The sequence below is a fragment of the Rhynchophorus ferrugineus genome, unplaced genomic scaffold (assembly GCF_030347505.1).
Source record: "Rhynchophorus ferrugineus isolate W39M unplaced genomic scaffold, kcgeb_rfMv2 rfM2, whole genome shotgun sequence".
Taxonomy (NCBI): domain Eukaryota; kingdom Metazoa; phylum Arthropoda; class Insecta; order Coleoptera; family Curculionidae; genus Rhynchophorus; species Rhynchophorus ferrugineus.
In genome coordinates, this window is record NW_027472581.1 from 89,418,256 (window position 1) to 89,436,915 (window position 18,660).

An 18,660-nucleotide genomic window follows, 5' to 3' on the forward strand; every position below is an offset into this window, starting at 1 on the left:
ACCCTCGACAACTTTCGGAAGGAAAGTTTCTTTCTAAACCTTAAACATTTCAGTTCCCTAAAAGTTTTTATCTATTTGTTATGTTTCTTATATATTTTTCAGCGGCCACTTACAGCGTTCCGGAATCGTTCGAGATGTCGTGGAAGGATTCATTAATTTGTAGTATTAATGCGATATCGGATCGATAAATATTGGGGGGCGATTTTTCGGTTTCCCATTTATTGGAAGGGGTAAGGTGATGTTAACTTTAAGTGTCAGCTAAAAATATATTACTTGCATTATTAGAAAAAGTCCTATTAGGGACACTATCGGAGGGAGGGTAAGATGAAATAAGGAGAGAGCCAGTATCTTTACTGACTATCTAAGTAACGTATTAGTAGCCTTGTGAACTATCGACTGTTTAGTAATTAACTACTTTTTACTATCGACTCTATCAGTCCTGTATTTTTAGTTACTATTTTCTATTCTACTAGTTTCATTCGACTAGGATTCTGGCGTCCTAGCCGGATATTGGAACGCTATTTTTTAAGATTATTAGTATAATAGGACAAAAATATATTGTGAATAATATATAGTAAAATAATTTTGATTGTTGTTATAGCAATAACATTTCATTTGATTTTCAAATTTTTTTTCCTAAAATCTTAGAAACTAAATTTAGATTCGAAAGGTTCCCGAAATCTTGGAATGATTTGAAGAAGTTTTTATCGTAGCAATTGTTAAATTTCGTAAAAATATATTAACGGTAAAGATAACAAATAAATAAATGTTCTGGTAGCAAAATTCTTCTTTAATATTTAACAATTTATTTTCATAGCTATTAGAAAATACAAAGAAATAATGATGGTCGCGACACATTTTAGTTAGGACTTATTTCAATAGCAGATAAGACAGAGCAGTCCTTTTTATAATCTATTTTTATTATTTTATAACTTTTCTGTAGAATGATGTGTTCAGCGAAACATTCTATGGTTTCGGAATATTTTGAAAGAGGATCCTCAACTTCTGTTATCTGCAATAAGATGTCTTTAATAAAAGTCCAAATAAAATAGTAGAAATAGTAAAAACAGTTGAGAGTCTCAAAACGGTTGAAATAGTTGATTGTTAAACAACTAGCGACTGAAAATAGTAATTTCTATTTCAGTTAAATGCAGGCTTCGCCTTTTTTCCCACTCACTATAACAGACGGAGACGTACGACTTCCTTCCTATACTAATTTTGAGAAAAGGAAGAATGGAGAGAATGGCTGTACGAACATGGGGTGCAATAATGATCCCAAATATATTTAATCATGTTTCAATATTCGGAAAGTAACAATTGAGTAATATAATAAAAGTAATTGGGTATATTTATATATCATTCCAATATGCGCTTATTATTTTTTATCATGCCATATTCTGGAATTCACAGTCCATAGTCACAGTGCCGTAACAGTCGCATGTAATATGTATGCATATTGATTTTAGTAAGGTAAGCTTTAGGATATTTTAGGTACTGGACTTAAAGGTAGCGAATCAAGGTCGTCAGCCATAAGTTTATTGACTGGCGAGTGACCAACTCAGAGAAAATCTCAGACGACATTCAGCCTAGTTAATGGCGTTACTGAGTTTAGCGTCCCTTGTTTCTTGCCTAAAGACAATCACAACTTTAAACAATTACAAATATAAGTTCACAATCGTACCCAGATGGAATTCGAACCCTTGAAGAGCAGTAGTATAGCAGAGGATAAGTTTGGATTTTGATGTGTGTTCGGAATCGTTAAAAAATAAAACAAAAATTCTTCAATAATTTATTTTCATTGTATTCAATTTTAAGTTACATTTTATATTAAAATATTTAGAACAGATAATTATTGTTTCAAAACGGTTACTAAATTATTTACAATATGTAGGTCATGCGTGCTAAGCCTCGACGTGCTTGTATGGGTAAATTCCCAGCGCTGTGAGATCTGCATCCAGATTCTTTCGACAGTTAGGCTCAGGGGATTTTGTAAGAGCAGATGCCAGTTAGGCTTTAGCTGCTTTGTCAGTAACTGTAAATGGCAACCATAATCAGCAAATGGACCGTTAGTTTATAATTCTCTTGTTAAAGTTAATTATGTACAACATTAAAGCCCCGAAAGAAATTGTTTGCGTGAGATGAATACATTTTGTTCATGTATTAGATTAGTTTAAATTCCATTTGATTAATTGAAACTTGGAATTGCATTGCTGAACATGTAGGTACGAGATGAATAATATATACAGAGATTACTGCATGATATTTTTTCTTAAATAACATTAATACATTTTCATTTTAGTTTTTCAAATCAAAAGTAATATTTTAAAATAATTAACTTATATACCAGGTCAATTGAAAGGTCCCCTAGTAGCTACTAGAATTAAATTTAATACGTTCTTTAATTAGTCCTAACCCTCAGACGATGCGTGTAAAAATTTGATAGCGGTCGGATCATTAGTTTGTGAATTATAGCATTTTTAGTGAAGCAACTTTTGTTATTGTGAAAAAAATGGATAAAAAGGAATTTCGCATGTAGATAAAATATTGCTTTTTGAAGGGAAAGAATACAGTTGAAGCAGAATCTTGACTTATTGGGTTTAGACGTGGTCAAATGAGCACCGAAGATGATGAACCCAGTGGACACCCAAAGGAGGTTGTTACCGACGAAAACATTTAAAAAATCCACAAAATGATTTTGAATGACCGTAAATTGAAACTGAATGAAATAGCAGACACTCTAAAGATATCAACTGAACGTGTACAACATATCATTCACGAGTATTTGGGTATGAGAAAGCTCTGTGCAAAGTAGGTGCCGCGCGAGCTCATTTTTGACCAAAAACAACGACCAGTTGATGATTCAGAGCAGTGTTTGAAGATGATCAAGCGTAATAAACCTGAGTTTTTGCGTCGGTATGTAACAATGGATGAAACATAGCTCCATCGCTTCACTCCGAAGTTCAATCGACAGTCATCCGAGTGGACTGTAAACGATCAACCCGCTCCAAAGCGTGTAAAAACGCAACAGTCGGCTAGCAAGGTTATGGCGTCTGTATTTTCGTTATTAAAAAATATGTTTTACTATGGTAGGCCAGGGAGTTTAGTGTTTAGTGTTTAGTATTATTACCTGATCGAATGGAGTGTCTCCTATATGAAACATTTTATGTAATAATGTTTCATTTTGTTGAGTAACTCTATTAGGAATTGTTACCGTTTTGGATTCATTTGTTTTTAACATAACATATAACCATTCATTGTTAGTCTTGATGAAGTGGAATAATGTCTAAAAAATAAAATATACGATTGTTTTTTTTTGTTTTAAAAAATGAAACTATAACAATCCTTCTGACTTAAAAATAGCTTTGGGTGTGTTTTAATATAATAATACAATAATACCGATCAGTTCCAGATTTGGTCATAACGTTTATATTTTATATATTTTATGTGTTAACTGTTTACAATATAACTAATGTAGCAAATAAAAAGCAGAAAGATCAGATTCAAAATCAATTAACTCTACTACAACCAGACTGTTTAGAGTCAAACAAGAAGCAGCTTACTCTACAAAAAAATAAGCTAAAAAACGTGTAGCACAAGGAAGTATATTGGGACCAATGCTTATCTACTCTACATGTGATGTACCACAAATGGAGAATATTACGATGGCTACATTTACTGATGCCATTATACTTGTCGGAGACAATAGTGAAGAAGCCTCACGAAAATTAAAACAGGCATGCGACAACATAAATAATTGGACACAAGCTTGGAAAATAAGAATTAATTAAAGTAAATCTGTACATGTTCAATTTATCTATAAACAGATCGTACAAGCACTAATAACATTAAATAATATTATCATTCCATATAGCAACAACGCTAAATATCTCGGAATGAAACTTGAAGCAAATCATCGCAGGAAGGAACATATAAAGAGGAAAATAATATAATTGGAATTGAAATATAGGAAAATTTACTGGCTAATTGGAAGAAAATAACAATTATCAGTTTATAATAAATTGCTATTATATAAGCAAATACTGAAACCTCTATGGACATACGGAGTTCAATTATGGGGATGTTCTGCAAAGAGTAACATAAGTACAATACACATTTTTCAGAACAAAGTCCTGAAAGGTATTGTGGAAGCACCCAAATATTATGAGACTGATTACCTACATCGAGAGCTTCAGATACCCACAGTCAGTCAAGAAATCAAGAGAATTGCAAGGGGGCATGACGAAAGACTCCATTCTCATGAGAATACTGAAGTATTGCAGCTTTTGGATACTAAAGAATTAAACCATACAATAAAAATACAGCAGTGACATGTATAAACATTATTTCACCAAAGACTGAGACAGAAAACTTAGATGGAAACGACTAGTAATAATGTAATCATTAAATAATAATTTAAAAAATTAAAAATAACTCTGCTTAGTCTGGAAATGAAATGATCAAGGAGATTGTTATATCAATCAATTATAAAACACTATGGGGCGGCATCAAACTGACTAGTACCCAATGCTGCTAAAACAAAGTTCTTCGATTAATTAATAATGCTTATTGTTATGTAACCAACGAAAAATTGCACTATGGCTTCGAAATAAAATGAATACATTCATCGTTCATCAAATGGTAAGTTGTTTAGACTGTATTTGAGACATTGGACCAAAGTTTTAATAATTATTAGTGAGATAAGCCGCATGAGTAAGTGATAAATGAAAAGTAACAACCTAAAAATAATGAAACAAATTTAAAACTAATGTAAATTTGAAAAAGAATTATAGGGTATTTTGTTAGAGCTAAAATTAACAATTCGAATTTCATCATTGTTTTCTCAAACTAATAAAATATAGTATGAAACGCTGATAGTTTTTTTAAATATAGGTTGCTATATTTGAATAACCTTTAGTGCTTTTTTTCCTTGATTGGTCATTAGAAGATCAGAAACAAGAATTTCCAACATTTGTTGATTCTTTTCTATCTTTTTCGATCCACTGTCATCGGTATCTATCATATCATCCTTGTAGATATTTGCTTGTTTTAAGAAATCTTCTATTTGGTCGGTATGCTTGTTATCCTCGTCTATAATTAATTAAAATATATGTTGATTCTGAACAGAAATGCTTGAAAACTGTACCTATACTACACAATGACTCCGCAGCTGCTATGGCGATGTCGTCGATTGAGGTATCGTTATATTTAGTGGATGAATTTCCTTCTTCCGATTTGGTTGAAGTGTCTCTGCGTATGTTTTTGAACGAAACGCCCTTTTTGGGTAAGGCGTTTGCTGAAATATCTATTAATATCACGTATTATTTAGTATTGGGTATTATAAATATGGAAAGGCAATTTCGGATTTTTCTAATAGATACACTATAATATATTTGAAAGGTTTAGCAGCATATTTCATCCTATAGAATATTTTAGGTATAAGAGTAGCGTCATTAATTCGAAACGTAATTTCGTTTTTAAAATTAAGATAATTCTGATTCCTGTTCCAAAAGTTGTGTGGCGTGTAAACACTACACTACTTTGTTTATATGTTCCTGCCTCTGTAAAGCTTTTTTAATGGTATACAGCTGGGTTTAAAAGAGACCTTGGAAACTTTTTATTGAATCCACATTGAAGAAAATGTTTGAGTTTAAGGATTTTATTTGAATGAAATATATCATTTCGGCAAATTGTGAGCAAAATCTTCTTTTAGTGAGCTGAAAATAACTGCATTTGTACCAGGTGAATCGCATTTTAGGGAGGTTAGACTTTTTAACTTCTCTATGAAAAGGGATGGTTGAAAATTATAGAATACTGTGTGAAGCCTTCGATAACTTTGTTCTATCAATTTCCAACTATGAATACTCATTTTGAGGTTATAGAAATGGTGATTTTGACACCGAAAGGAAAGAAAGTTCTGGGCATTAAAAAAAATTTAAAACGAGAATTTGACAGCATTGCTCGATGAAACCATTAGCAAGGATAACAATCGGCTACAGTAGATGGGTTTGAGCTGAGGATTATGCAATAATGGCCTCAATATAAACAAAGGTACAAAAATGTTATTCTTCAGAATGATAATGATTAATAACACCTGAAAATTACATTGCTATTAGAAGGGATCTTACATTGTTAGCGGCCATTGTTAACGAATAGTTAATATACTTTAGAGCGTAAGATATAAAGAAGGATACATGAAAATATAAATATTATATAAATTTAAAAAGATTTGATAATTTTCTCAAATACTTATTACATATATTTACCCAGAAAGTACGAATATAATCCACTTATGAGAACCTGCATCAATACCGATCCCCCGACAGGAGTAATTTCAACTGGTATTACTTCTTGGAATAAATGAGATACGCGTATTAAACTTGGATCTAAAACATTACTTCTGCATAAAGTGCTAAAGATAAATAATTCGTATTACCTATAGCATCCAAAAATTGTCCCAATGAAGCTATTATTAGAGACATAGCTTGATACATTGTAGCTCCAGTTTGCAAAGCGTTCAGTACAGTTTCCACTACTAAAGGGAATATTGGCATAGCAATGTCTAAAATTGCTTCGTACCAAGGATATCTGATTTGATTCCAAACCTAAAATAAATATTTCCGAAAAGTACTCTTAGTTTATTTAAGATTTATCATCATCATTAATTTCAAGAATTACTTATTTCTATTCCTGAAACTATCACAAGAGAATCTATTGTGGCAAGTGATTTCAACCAATATATAGCCTTGTGATTATATTTAAACTGGTGCAAGATGTAAAATATGTGTAAACTATTTAAACAGTAAAGAGAGCTTGAATAGTATTTTGAAAACAGCATGAATATTATCGAAATATAAGGCTGAACTTTACTGTATATTAGAGAGAAATATAAATTGATACATTACATGACGCCTCTCGAAGCACTTTTCCCAGTCAGCTTGCTTCCGAACACCTTCTATCAAAATATCTTCAATCTCCTTATCATTACCAACACAGAGAAGAACTTCAGTACAAGCCAGGATTAGGTCATAGTGATGTCCGGCATGCATAGTTCTTGTTGCAGAGTCAACGTTCCTACAACTTCCATCAACCGGACATAGAAAATTGCCACAATCGCTCGGTTTTTGAATGGCGCTTTTATCTGCGGTATTGGGCATATTTAAAAACGTATTCATTATTGTCTGCAGGATTTTAAACTTGTTCCTACATAAAATCTACGAGACCTAATTCAATTTTAGTACTAAAAACGTGTCAAACTTATATACTTTCAACAGCAGTGACCAGTTAGGTTGCGGCTGTGCCAGTAATACCATCAAATCCAGAGCTAAAGAAATGTCATCGTTAAGTTCGGAATTATTTGACGGTCCTGGACTTTTGAATATATTTGGTAAAGCGTATATTATCCACTGGTCTATATTATTGCTTTTGGTTTTATATAATTCAATAAAATCAGGATCCTTTTTGAATATCTAGAATAAAGAGGGATAAGTGTTGTTTAGACTAATTGTCTGTCAGGAGATTGGTTTATAAATCTATTGTAAAGAGTATTAAATCATATCATGTATTAGATTATTAAAGAGTATTAAGTAAATATATTATCAGTATAAAACTTAATAAATGAAGGTAATAAAGTAAATATAATAATAAATGATTAGTGACATTACTAAGTCAACAAGAAAATAACGTAATATTAGTATGCTATATTATTAAGGGAAGTAACAACAATAAACAAAAATGGATTTTTTACTACTGCTACTTGACCTGTAGAATATAGATCTAGACATGAAAAAGACAATGTCTGAAAAGAAACATCCAGAATTTGCTTGAATTCAATATTAAAAGAATCTTTTACAGATAAATAAAATCTTAAACAGTCCTTCTAGACGAAGGATTTTTAATAAATCGTTTTATTAAAGCAATTTTAATTGCTTGTTAAGAATTTATATTTATGAGCTAGTATTTAGAAAAGGTTTGATTGGGTTTCATTCCAAATAACTTGAAAAAATCTCAGAGATGTTCCGTGCGTTTTCGTAATATACATTCTCAATAGGATACGCTATCGATTCTACGTCCTTTGAGATTACTTTGATACAATGCTATAAATTTAAGATTAAATAAGTATCAGTTCCAGATATATGAACAATGAAGTGTGTAATAAAAGACTAGTAGCTTTAATTAAGTATAAATTGGCTTTTAAGTACATTAGGTGAAGCGATGTTTTCGATTCCTTGGACGCCAACCATCACAGCCAAGCTCTTTGAAACGATAGATATTGCGAGAAACACTTGGTAAATTAATATTGAACAAACGAACAATTTTGCGGCTTTTTTCTTGTAGAAAGTGCTCTAAAATGTCACTATGTTTCTTTAACATCCTAAAAACACAACATAATGAAATTTAACACAATGATATATAAATACATGGAGAATCTGATCAAGTAGAAGGTTAGTTTACCGATTAGGTTGTTACGGTACAATACTTAGTAATAAACTGGCCTGCATTTCTTCGTTTTTGTTTTTAAACATTTGCGCTCCATAAATGACACTCTCATTCAGAGTCTGTAAAGAATATCAAGGTATCAAAATTATAAATGGTGAGCTGAAGGTCTTTAAATACTCCATAACCGCATTTGAAGACTGGCTAATCCTTCAGTCCTCTAATCCATAGATTCTTATTACAGCTATTCAAAGTGTAAGGCCACTAACGACGGCCTGAAATTATTGTGGCCAACATAGTATATTAATATTTTCACATAGAAGCTTGCAGTTCAGGCTATAAGTTTTGTGTGATTTGTTTAAAATAAATTAAAAATAAGTATAGAAAAAGGAAAAGTTGTAAATAAATTAAAGAAAATATGGCTTCAGAATGGTTACTCTTAAAAAATAAATAAATGAGTATAAATATTATGTCAGAAAAAGTAAGAAGAAGAAAAAACCACTGTTTAAATTAGCTTAGCGTATATTAAAAGGACTACCAATAAGATCAACAGACGCCTGAAAATCGGAATAATACAATTAAAACATTATCAACACGATTAAAAATGTATTAAAGTACAGCGGTGAAAAAGTAAAGTTGTCACAACTTTATGTTACAATATATTGGAAAATGATTATAATAACTTCTTGGCCAACATATAAAGATATAATAGTTTATTTTTATCGGGAATAAGTTAACAAAATCTTAAAAAATTGCGAATACAAGTACAAACTTTTCACTTACTAAGAGCGCTGTTACTGCTAGTGAAAATATTTAAATTAGTATCGAATCGGATGCCATCTGATAATAATGAGTCATAATATCGTCATCAGACCTGACATAACATCTGGCAGTGAAAAGTGAGGTTAATTTACCGATATTCGACGAAGATAGATATAGGCGTGTTATCTAATCTAAGTGGGCTAAGATTTCAAATGAAATCAGGATCAAATACAGCGATTATAAAATGTTTTTAACAAAAAATACCTTTTAGAATAAAATCTGTACATAATAATACTTGTAATCACTAAATAAAAATAAACAAAAACAAACAAACAAATACTATATAAACACAATTTAGCTTAATACCTAGCTATCTATTATTCTATTATCTATTATTCTATAACCTATTTATCTATTTATAAAATTATTTTAACTACTATTAACTATCACTTATATGATTATTATAAAGTATTAAGCTAATTTCTGCATATATATTAGAATATAAAGTACATGTAGTAGATAGATTAAGTGAGGCTTTTGTTTATTTTTATTTAGTTATTACAACGACAATTATTAAGTACATATTTTATGTTAAAATGTTTTTTTTTGTCTTAAAATTCTAAGATTGATAAATTTTTAAATTTATAGTGACTTCAATTTTATTGTTCCAAATATTTTATTTTTCGCTTTTTAGTATTAGATGTTTGTTCAATGAAATACGCAGTTATATTATTGTTTTTGAAGTATTAAAATGGGTAGGCCAAGTAAAGGTGCAGCCCGTATGGGGAAAAATAGGAATAAAGAAACAATGTTTGAAAATAAGGAACGCTTCAGACCCTGAGGTTCTAAGCTAGGTGATTTAATACATGTTCTAAACAAACTAGAACAGCAACGAAAAGTCGTTGCCCCGCCGGGAATCGGCCACCTCCGCTTGTGAGCAAAACCCTACAACCACTACGCCATAGAAGCAGTTTTCAGCAATATTTATATGGCTTCTCATATTATATGGTTAGTGTTTAAAAAGTAAACTGAACGGCTTTTGCACTGAACGGCTTGTGGTCTTCACATAACATCATAAACAAATACTAGATTATTTTAACTAAAAATATATGTGAAAATTTCGTATGTAATGAAATGTGAGGGTTTCCCTCGATTTCCCCCCTTACTCTTTATCAGACCCTGACTTGATTCCAGTGGGACCACCTCGGAAATGCACTCTTCTTCAAAATTGGTCCATAATTGACGAAGAAATCGGCGAACATACATTAAAAATAAGTCGGTTAAAACTCTTAAGGCATACTCTGATTAATTTAAAAAATACATATAATTTCAAAAATACCACAAAATAATTGCTTAAAAGTTTATATCGAGTTATACCTTATATAGCGTATCCAATGGGGCGCCTCTTAGTAGAAAGCAGCAAAACAAATCGTGACATTTTACGTGAACGTCCCGTAAAATTTTGCTTTTACTGCTCCCGGACAAACCGATATATTCCTCGGCCGAGTCGCAAATGGATGGCAGCAGTTGGGCGACGCACAGAAGCAAATTGCTGATGTCAACTAAAAGTAATTCACTCCTTGCCTGCGAAGGTGAGCTCTGAAAATGAAAAGTAATGCATAGTTTAGGTGAAAAATTCTGTTGCGAGGTACACGGGGGAGAAAGACGTACACAAAACAGGGAATAATTAAATTAGTCGAAAGCGACTTATTTTACTTTAGATATGGGGATTTGATCGCTCCAGGAAGATATACTTTAGAAAACTAGAGAGCAAGAACATTATATTTATTCGTCAACATTCATGTAGTACTTTTGAAGATGTTAATTTTGCCCTTAGAAGCACATTTTTCTTATATACATTGGTAAGAGTGAGTTATGTTATTTATATTTTCTTGTTATTTTATTTTAAGCAACGAAGACATGCACTATTCTTTTTCTTTGACTGTTTTTTTCCTTATTTTTTAAAATTTTATGGCTATGTGTTAATACGTATTTAATAATATTATTTATTTAGCTTTAGAAGGGATAATCTCTAATTTATATTGTTCCTTCACTGCCGTGAAACAGTTCTCTTTACTAATATATAAACTTACCCAATCATACTGACCGCGATACATTTAGAGTTAGAAGCTTTCACCTTGCCCTTGCAAAGTTGCATAATTAAATGATATACAAACCCTGATAAACTTCATAATTCTTTTCGTTAACCAAGCAATATGAGAAAAAATTTAAACCTTTATACAGCATCCAATACAATAGTTTTAATGTAACTGTAAATTATGATAATGATGATGATGAAAAACAAAAATATTTTACCTGAGTATATCTGACAGTAAGAATAGTTAGTGACTCATTCAACATTCCAGAAAAAACTCGTTGTGCCATTTTTGGTGGAACTGTGTTCCAAAGATCTTCTTTAGTGCCTGAAATAAGCAAAATTAAGCCCATGATAATCAAAATAATTTTTTTGCCAAATAACCCAAGAATATTCTCTTGAAATTTCTTTGCAAAAATGTAATAATGTATAATGTATAATGTATAATGTATAATGTATAATGTATAATGTATAATGTATAATGTATAATGTATAATGTATAATGTATAATGTATAATGTATAATGTATAATGTATAATGTATAATGTATAATGTATAATGTATAATGTATAATGTATAATGTATAATGTATAATGTATAATGTATAATGTATAATGTATAATGTATAATGTATAATGTATAATGTATAATGTATAATGTATAATGTATAATGTATAATGTATAATGTATAATGTATAATGTATAATGTATAATGTATAATGTATAATGTATAATGTATAATGTATAATGTATAATGTATAATGTATGATGTATAGTATATAATGTATAATGTATAGTATATAAATGTATCAATTATTTTCGCTTTGGTTTTGGTTTCATTTATATTGGACGAATTTCTTTGAAGATTTAAAACTCACAAAAAAGTTCTCAACACTTATTTATAAACTTTTCAACTGAACAAAATTCAAAGTCTATTAATTGGAATATTTAAAAAATATCAAACAAACCGAACGAGGGTCTTCAAAAAATCAATTGTCCGGATAATCTCGCAGATTTCGGATGGTTTATTATTCAATCGCAAACCCCAGCAAAAAAAAGGAAAACAAAATAAAGACCGAACGGACCAAATTTACAATTTAATTAAACCGAATGATCTAAATTTTCTATGTAAAAAAAGGAGTTTAATAAAGATGTATTCTTCCCGGCTCTCGTTAATTCGGCTCCGGGGGTCATCGGAATAAAAAAAAAAACAAAAAAAGAATATCTCTTTTTTTCGGATGAATTAGATGTGTCTTACCCTTTTACCGCGGACGTGCTCGTTGAAAACGCAAATAAATTAAAATTATGTTCGCTTTTTATTATCAATAAAGCTGTTCATTCATTTTGACATTTTCTGTTATAATCTATAAATCATATGTTATATATTTTAAGATATTTGTTAATTTGAAAATGTAGTTGAATGTAATATGTTTTTATCTTTTATTAACTCAATTGTTTTGTCTTGATTTTGATTGAAGAATTAACTATATTGATTTTAGTAATTATAAAATGTATTAAGATGTTTCTCTTTGTTTTATTGGGTTTAACTTCTATCCATTTCGGGTTTGGCTAGTAATTGCATTTTGTAACAAAGCCGTAACTAAATATCGCATGTAATAAATATATTAATATGTATATCAAGAGTTAAAATCAATATTTTAAGATCTAATTTGTTGGTGAGTATTTAGTCCTCATATGGAGAACAAGACGATGTAAATAACGGTACATTAACGAATGGGAAATAAGGGAAATTATAGATGAGCTATCTCTAACAGTGATATTTCAGAATATTACATAAAATGATACTTTAAAATAAATACATTTACTGAGAGGAAAAATATAATAGCTACTCTTTTAACTACTGAGTAACGGAATACGTAGAATACGTAGATAAAGAAATGATTCTTTTATCAAATAAGAGCCTTTTGTTGTTGTTATTGTTTTTAAATTTATTGTTTTTCAATATATATTTTATATGAAAGATATGCTGAAAAGATGAAAATAATATTACAATACAACAATATTAATGAAACTTCATAATTTGCCAAAATGGAGTATATAGGACAAAGGGAAGAAACGATTAATTCTTAACAGTAATTTCGTAAAAATTTAAAACCGTTGATACATATTAAGGTTTTTAACGATTAATGCAATAAATTATATGGCTATATGACAATTTATTTTGAATTGAAGAAGAATTGAAGAAGAATTTTATTGAAGCTTTTATCAGTTATATATTGACCTAAGTTTTGAAACGTCAATAGTTCATTTAATGTTTATAAATACATTACTTTAATGTAATTTTTATATTTTAAAATATAAAGTTCCTAATAGTGTTCATTATTATTTTAGTTAATACACAGATATGTATTATTTCGTTTAATAATCGGAATAATGTATCACCATCCTTATTATTATGACATGAAAGTAAATAAAAATCATATATACTTATATTTTATGCTCTAAAGTTGTTGCAATTCTGAAAATAATCCTACTAATGATACTTTTGTTATAATGTTTAGTGATGTAGTAAAATAAATAAATTAATAATTTGATAATTAATAAAAATTAATGGAAATTAGATTTAATTAAATGCCATTTAAAAAAGTTAGTGGGTGTTAGTTCTTGAGACCATCTGCATGTATTTTAATAGACATGTGCTTGTTACTGTAATTAATATTATATATCGAATATATTTCTAATCTTATATTCAAAATATTGTCAAAACTTAGTAATATTAACATATTATTTGTGCTTTGTAAGAAATATGCTCATTGAAAACACAAATAATATCGATAAAGCCGTATCATTCAAACTGAATTTTTTTTATAATTTGTAAATTATATGTTATATATTTTAAGTTTTTAGTTATTTTGAAAATGTACCTGAACGAAAAAACATATTTTTATTTTGATACTAAATCAATTATTTTTCTCTTGATTTTGATAGAAGAATTATTACTTTTTAGTAATTTATCATACAATAAGGGTCTAGTTCAATGTTTCGGACATAAAACCGGTCTATTCGTTTGCATTTTTTTCTGTTGAATTTGTAAATCATCAATAAAAGTACCCATTAGATATATTTTTAAAGATACCATTTCATATCAGTTTCCCAGTTGCTACTACACCCCAAAACTATGTTTTGGAAGCAGAAAATGAAGAGAATTCGGAAGGACAAGAACTCAAGAAACCTTCAAAATCCTGGGATCCTGAAAAATATGGATTCCACATGCAAATCATATTGAGTTGCATATTGAGCTCATGTTGAGTCAATCGGAGTTGAGTAATTTCACATTTTCATTTGTCACAGGAAAAGAGGTACGTCAAAGGTCATTACAGCATTGGAAGTCAGCCATTGATTGTTTGCAGATCAATTAACCCGGTAATAATTTAACAAATTCAAAGAGAAATCAATATATTTTATTTCTCGAGTATTCTTGAGTATAACTCCACCTTGCATGTATAACCACCACATCTGAATAATGTAGGATCCTCTTTCAGATTCAAAGAATGGTTTTGTGTTCTCCCAGTCTAAACAATCTGCATCTTGAAGAATATAGAGTGACAGAAGTCTACAGTGGAGATCAAGCAATCTTTCTGCTAAGGCCTCGCACATTTCGTGATATTTTTTATAGACTATAGAAAAGAAACTCGTAGTATTTACTCTAATGATTACGTTTTATATTAAAACCTACCTGACTGTAAGAGATCTACAGAACTCTTTGTTTCTTTCAATGTTTGGATGTAAAACCAGAGACAATTTTTCAACAGGGCTGCAGCTCCAATTGTTCCTAAAAAAGCACTTACAGGTGCAAAAAGACGTAAAGTTTCTTCACCAAGTTACCTGTTAGTACAGTTAAATCAGCATGATCCAGTGCTTCTTGCGTAAGAACATGAAGATGTTCTAAAAATATGACCTTACGTGTGGATATTCAGAATATAAGACAAAGAGACATGTTATTTATAATATAAGATTAGAACATTAAGACAAAGTTGCTGAAGTTACGGCATAAAACTAATTATTATAATATATATGTTCAATTAGCGTATGGGTAAGGCTAGCAGGATGTACAAGTGTGATTTTACCATGGAGAGTAAATATATAAAATAAAAGGAAGAAAAAACTAAGATGGACTGAATCTTGTGCAACTTCTTGATGTCAACGTGAGTGTTAATGGCAATTTTATGGGAATTTTTATTCAAAGGTAATAATTAGTAAATACCATATTTGTTATAGTAGAGATAAATATGATTTAAAATATATTGTTATGATGGTTACCTAAAAGTTGATCTGCGGATTTGCTTACGGCACTAATAAATTTACTTGGATCTGACGATTTTACTATGCCTCCACATCCTCCAAAAGCCTCAATACTTCCCCGTGAGTTTCGTGCTCCCTTCTGGAAGAAGCCTGCGAAATTATGTAGATGAATTTTAAATTAATATTCAATTTTGTTATTATTTATCTAAGTCGCTTACGCATCGTAAATAATAAAAGTAACAAGGTTACAAATTATATTTATATTATTAAGGATGTCTTTTATATTTCGGGAATGGGATAAACTAAGTTACCAAGAAGCAACTGATATTTCAATGGTAGAGTTTGACACTTTTAATTGTAAGAATGTTCGTTATAATTTTTAAAGTAGATTATAAAAATTAGAAATCATTGTTAATAAAACGAATCTTGGTAATAAAGTGTATTTGATTACTATTTTTGTTTAGTTTTGTTTCAGTAAGTATTTGGATTGGAAACAATCTGAGGTCTTGAAGTATCTTTTTCCGTTAGTTCCAAAGTTATCTTTGGTATCTCTAATCATGCATATCAAAATAATTTTCGATATTGTTATCTGAATTAGTAAAAATTAGTAGTGTTGCAAATAGTTTTAGCTGAATTGGAAGTACTACTTTGAGAAACAACTAAACCAATTGCAATCATCGTGTAACACATACCGGATGATTTCTTATATGCAGCTATATATTCATCCTCCCACCAAAGAACTAATTTTACAGCAGCAAATGATGCCGATCTGGGAAAATCCAATCTTCCACCAATTATACCAGGACATATGGTTTCCTGCAGTACTGCTTGTTTATTCTAAAAGTTATCTGTATAAGCATCCTATCTGCTAATTCATTGTATATTAATAATATTACGAGATTACTATGATTCTAGCTTTAAGGAAATAACTTATGTAGAATATATAGAGAAGCTTCCATTAAAATGCTTCCACCATAGAGAACAGAAGAACCAGAACAGAATAGACATTTTCATTGAGTTCAAGGTTCGTCCATCGATCGATGGACGACAAGTCTCCAGTGAAGAGCAGATAAACTACTGGAGCTGCGTGAATTTTCCTCAAGTTAGAATAGCCATCTTCTTGTTTGATTCAGTCACTTATATATAAAATGTTTGAATATCGGTCAGGGAGAAACGTTTTGATCTTATGCTAAAATTCATCGAAAGCTTGAAGAACATCTAAAACTCTGTTTCTATGATATTCGTGATTTCGTGAATTTGATCAATAGTGGAATGTTGTTTCCTGAAGGTAAATCGGTAATCGTGAATGATAGCTTTATCCTTTTCATTAGAAGTTTTCATTTCGGCATCGTGTTTGATGCTAATTGGCGACCTGGCATTCCTGGTTTGGAAAGCACAATTATTCCAGCTTATTCACTTTACATAGTTGTGCTACATATTGTAGCTTAAATAAAGTAATTGCTAGTGACACAAAACCAATATATAGCATATTTATTGAAGATTTATACAAGGAGACTATGGAGATAGGAGATATAACTAAGAAATTTGAATATTTAGAAGTGATGCACTCTGTTCGAAAACGTATATAAGCCAGAAAAATATAGAAATTTAAAACTGGAAATGAATTCTACCGACCTTGTAATATTCCAGATCCCGTTGTATCAATATGTTGACTTTATCCATTAAATTTCCATCTTCCATTACCTCCATTCTGTATATTTAAATTGTTTTTTGAATAACGTATATAACGTCCACCTGAATTCTAAATTTGAAAAGGGATCTATCGACCAAACAAAATATATTCAGACCGATGGCAATGGCTACGAGTTGGGGCCGCTTGAGGACAGTTAACCTATTTTGTTTGATGGGAAGCGCCAGTGACGTTTTTTAATTATTAAATGCGATAAATCTTAAATTCTGCATTTGTTTGTATACCGTGGAAAATGTTGGATTATTTGGCTTGACTACATTTTTTATATTTAGTATAAGCTTAATAGGTTCCTATGAATATAAAACAAACATGTCTTAATTTTAATATTGTTTATATGATTGGATGTTGAGGTTTTGAAAAATAAATGATGAATATAAGAACATATAAAATTATGCGTTTGATTTGTTTTAAACAAATTCTATTTCAATAGTCAACAATTACTGATTCTGATTTTTTGTATGTATTTTATATTCTACTATATATGGCAGAATACAAAATACCTGCCGTAGATAGATTAAATATTTTTTTTGTTTATTTTTATTTAGTTGTTACAACGATTTTTATGTACATATTTTATTTTAAAAACTTTTTGTGTTAAAAATGCAAGTTTGATTATTTATTTTTGAAGTATGTTCAATTCTTTTGTTAAAAGTGTTTTTCTGTTTTAATATTACGTAAAAAGTATATTTCTTAATCATAAAGAAAAACTATAAACATTTTTAAAATCTTTATACATATGAAACTATTTATTATAGAGTTATTGATCATATAATAATATTACGAGGATAGCTTCTAATATAATCATATGATTATATATGTCGTCATGAATTATATGTTGAGATTTTGAGCAAGAAAAAGTTGACAGCAATTTACAGAACACAATTTTTCCAATTAAAATTAATGTGGAAAGATTAATTTTCGTGTGCTAATTTTTCTTTACAAATATACACTCTATATACATTTAATGAAAATATCTATGAGATATTCGTGAAATAAAAACATACAACCAATAATGTGCTGTATTTAAACTGAAAGCATTTTTTTCAGTAAAATATTGAAATTCTTGATTTCTTGGTATAGTAACAGTAAAAGTTATAAATGTTGACAGGTGTACTTGAACACCTAATCTATATTTTTGAGAAAAACCTATTTGTATAACCACGTAATTACATGCCAATACCATGCTAATAGTTATATCTCGCCTCCCCTTTTTTTGTGTATTTGTTTAAGGGTTTATATTAGGAACGAAGGTACGATATACACAAGCGGTAATAACGCAGTGGGGCAGAGGGCCCTTCTAACCGATTTACTTTCAATTTCCACACCGACCAACTCCATCGTATTCACCGATGTGTTCAGTTTTCAGATAAGAAGTTGTCGGACATGTTAGACGAGT

General features: G+C 30.0%; 1 protein-coding gene across 1 annotated transcript; it reads right to left on the bottom strand.

The window, feature by feature from the left end:
* Positions 1–1,820: 1,820 nt before the first annotated feature.
* On the bottom strand, positions 1,821–17,302 carry LOC143191984 (uncharacterized). The gene is made up of 16 exons (XM_076397448.1): positions 17,189–17,302; positions 16,246–16,390; positions 15,572–15,703; positions 15,137–15,196; positions 14,988–15,083; positions 14,746–14,928; positions 11,512–11,618; positions 10,573–10,794; positions 7,263–7,466; positions 6,903–7,211; positions 6,434–6,602; positions 6,264–6,383; positions 5,144–5,302; positions 4,910–5,088; positions 3,128–3,283; positions 1,821–2,032 (listed from the first exon to the last, which is right to left on the bottom strand). Exons 1-16 carry the CDS (start codon positions 17,261–17,263, stop codon positions 1,850–1,852), a joined length of 2,499 nt encoding a protein of 832 aa, XP_076253563.1. The 5' UTR covers positions 17,264–17,302; the 3' UTR covers positions 1,821–1,849.
* Positions 17,303–18,660: the final 1,358 nt, after the last annotated feature.

What these genes read in the sequence shown, in the direction of transcription:
- LOC143191984 (XM_076397448.1), bottom strand. Translation starts at nt 17,263, where the DNA reads ATGGAGGTAATGGAAGATGGAAATTTAATGGATAAAGTCAACATATTG. An exon ending in TGATTTAACTGTACTAACAG is followed by an intron (nt 15,084 to 15,136) that starts GTAACTTGGTGA and finishes GTGCTTTTTTAG; the next exon opens with GAACAATTGGAGCTGCAGCC. An exon ending in AGTGCTTCGAGAGGCGTCAT is followed by an intron (nt 6,603 to 6,902) that starts GTAATGTATCAA and finishes TATTTATTTTAG; the next exon opens with GTTTGGAATCAAATCAGATA.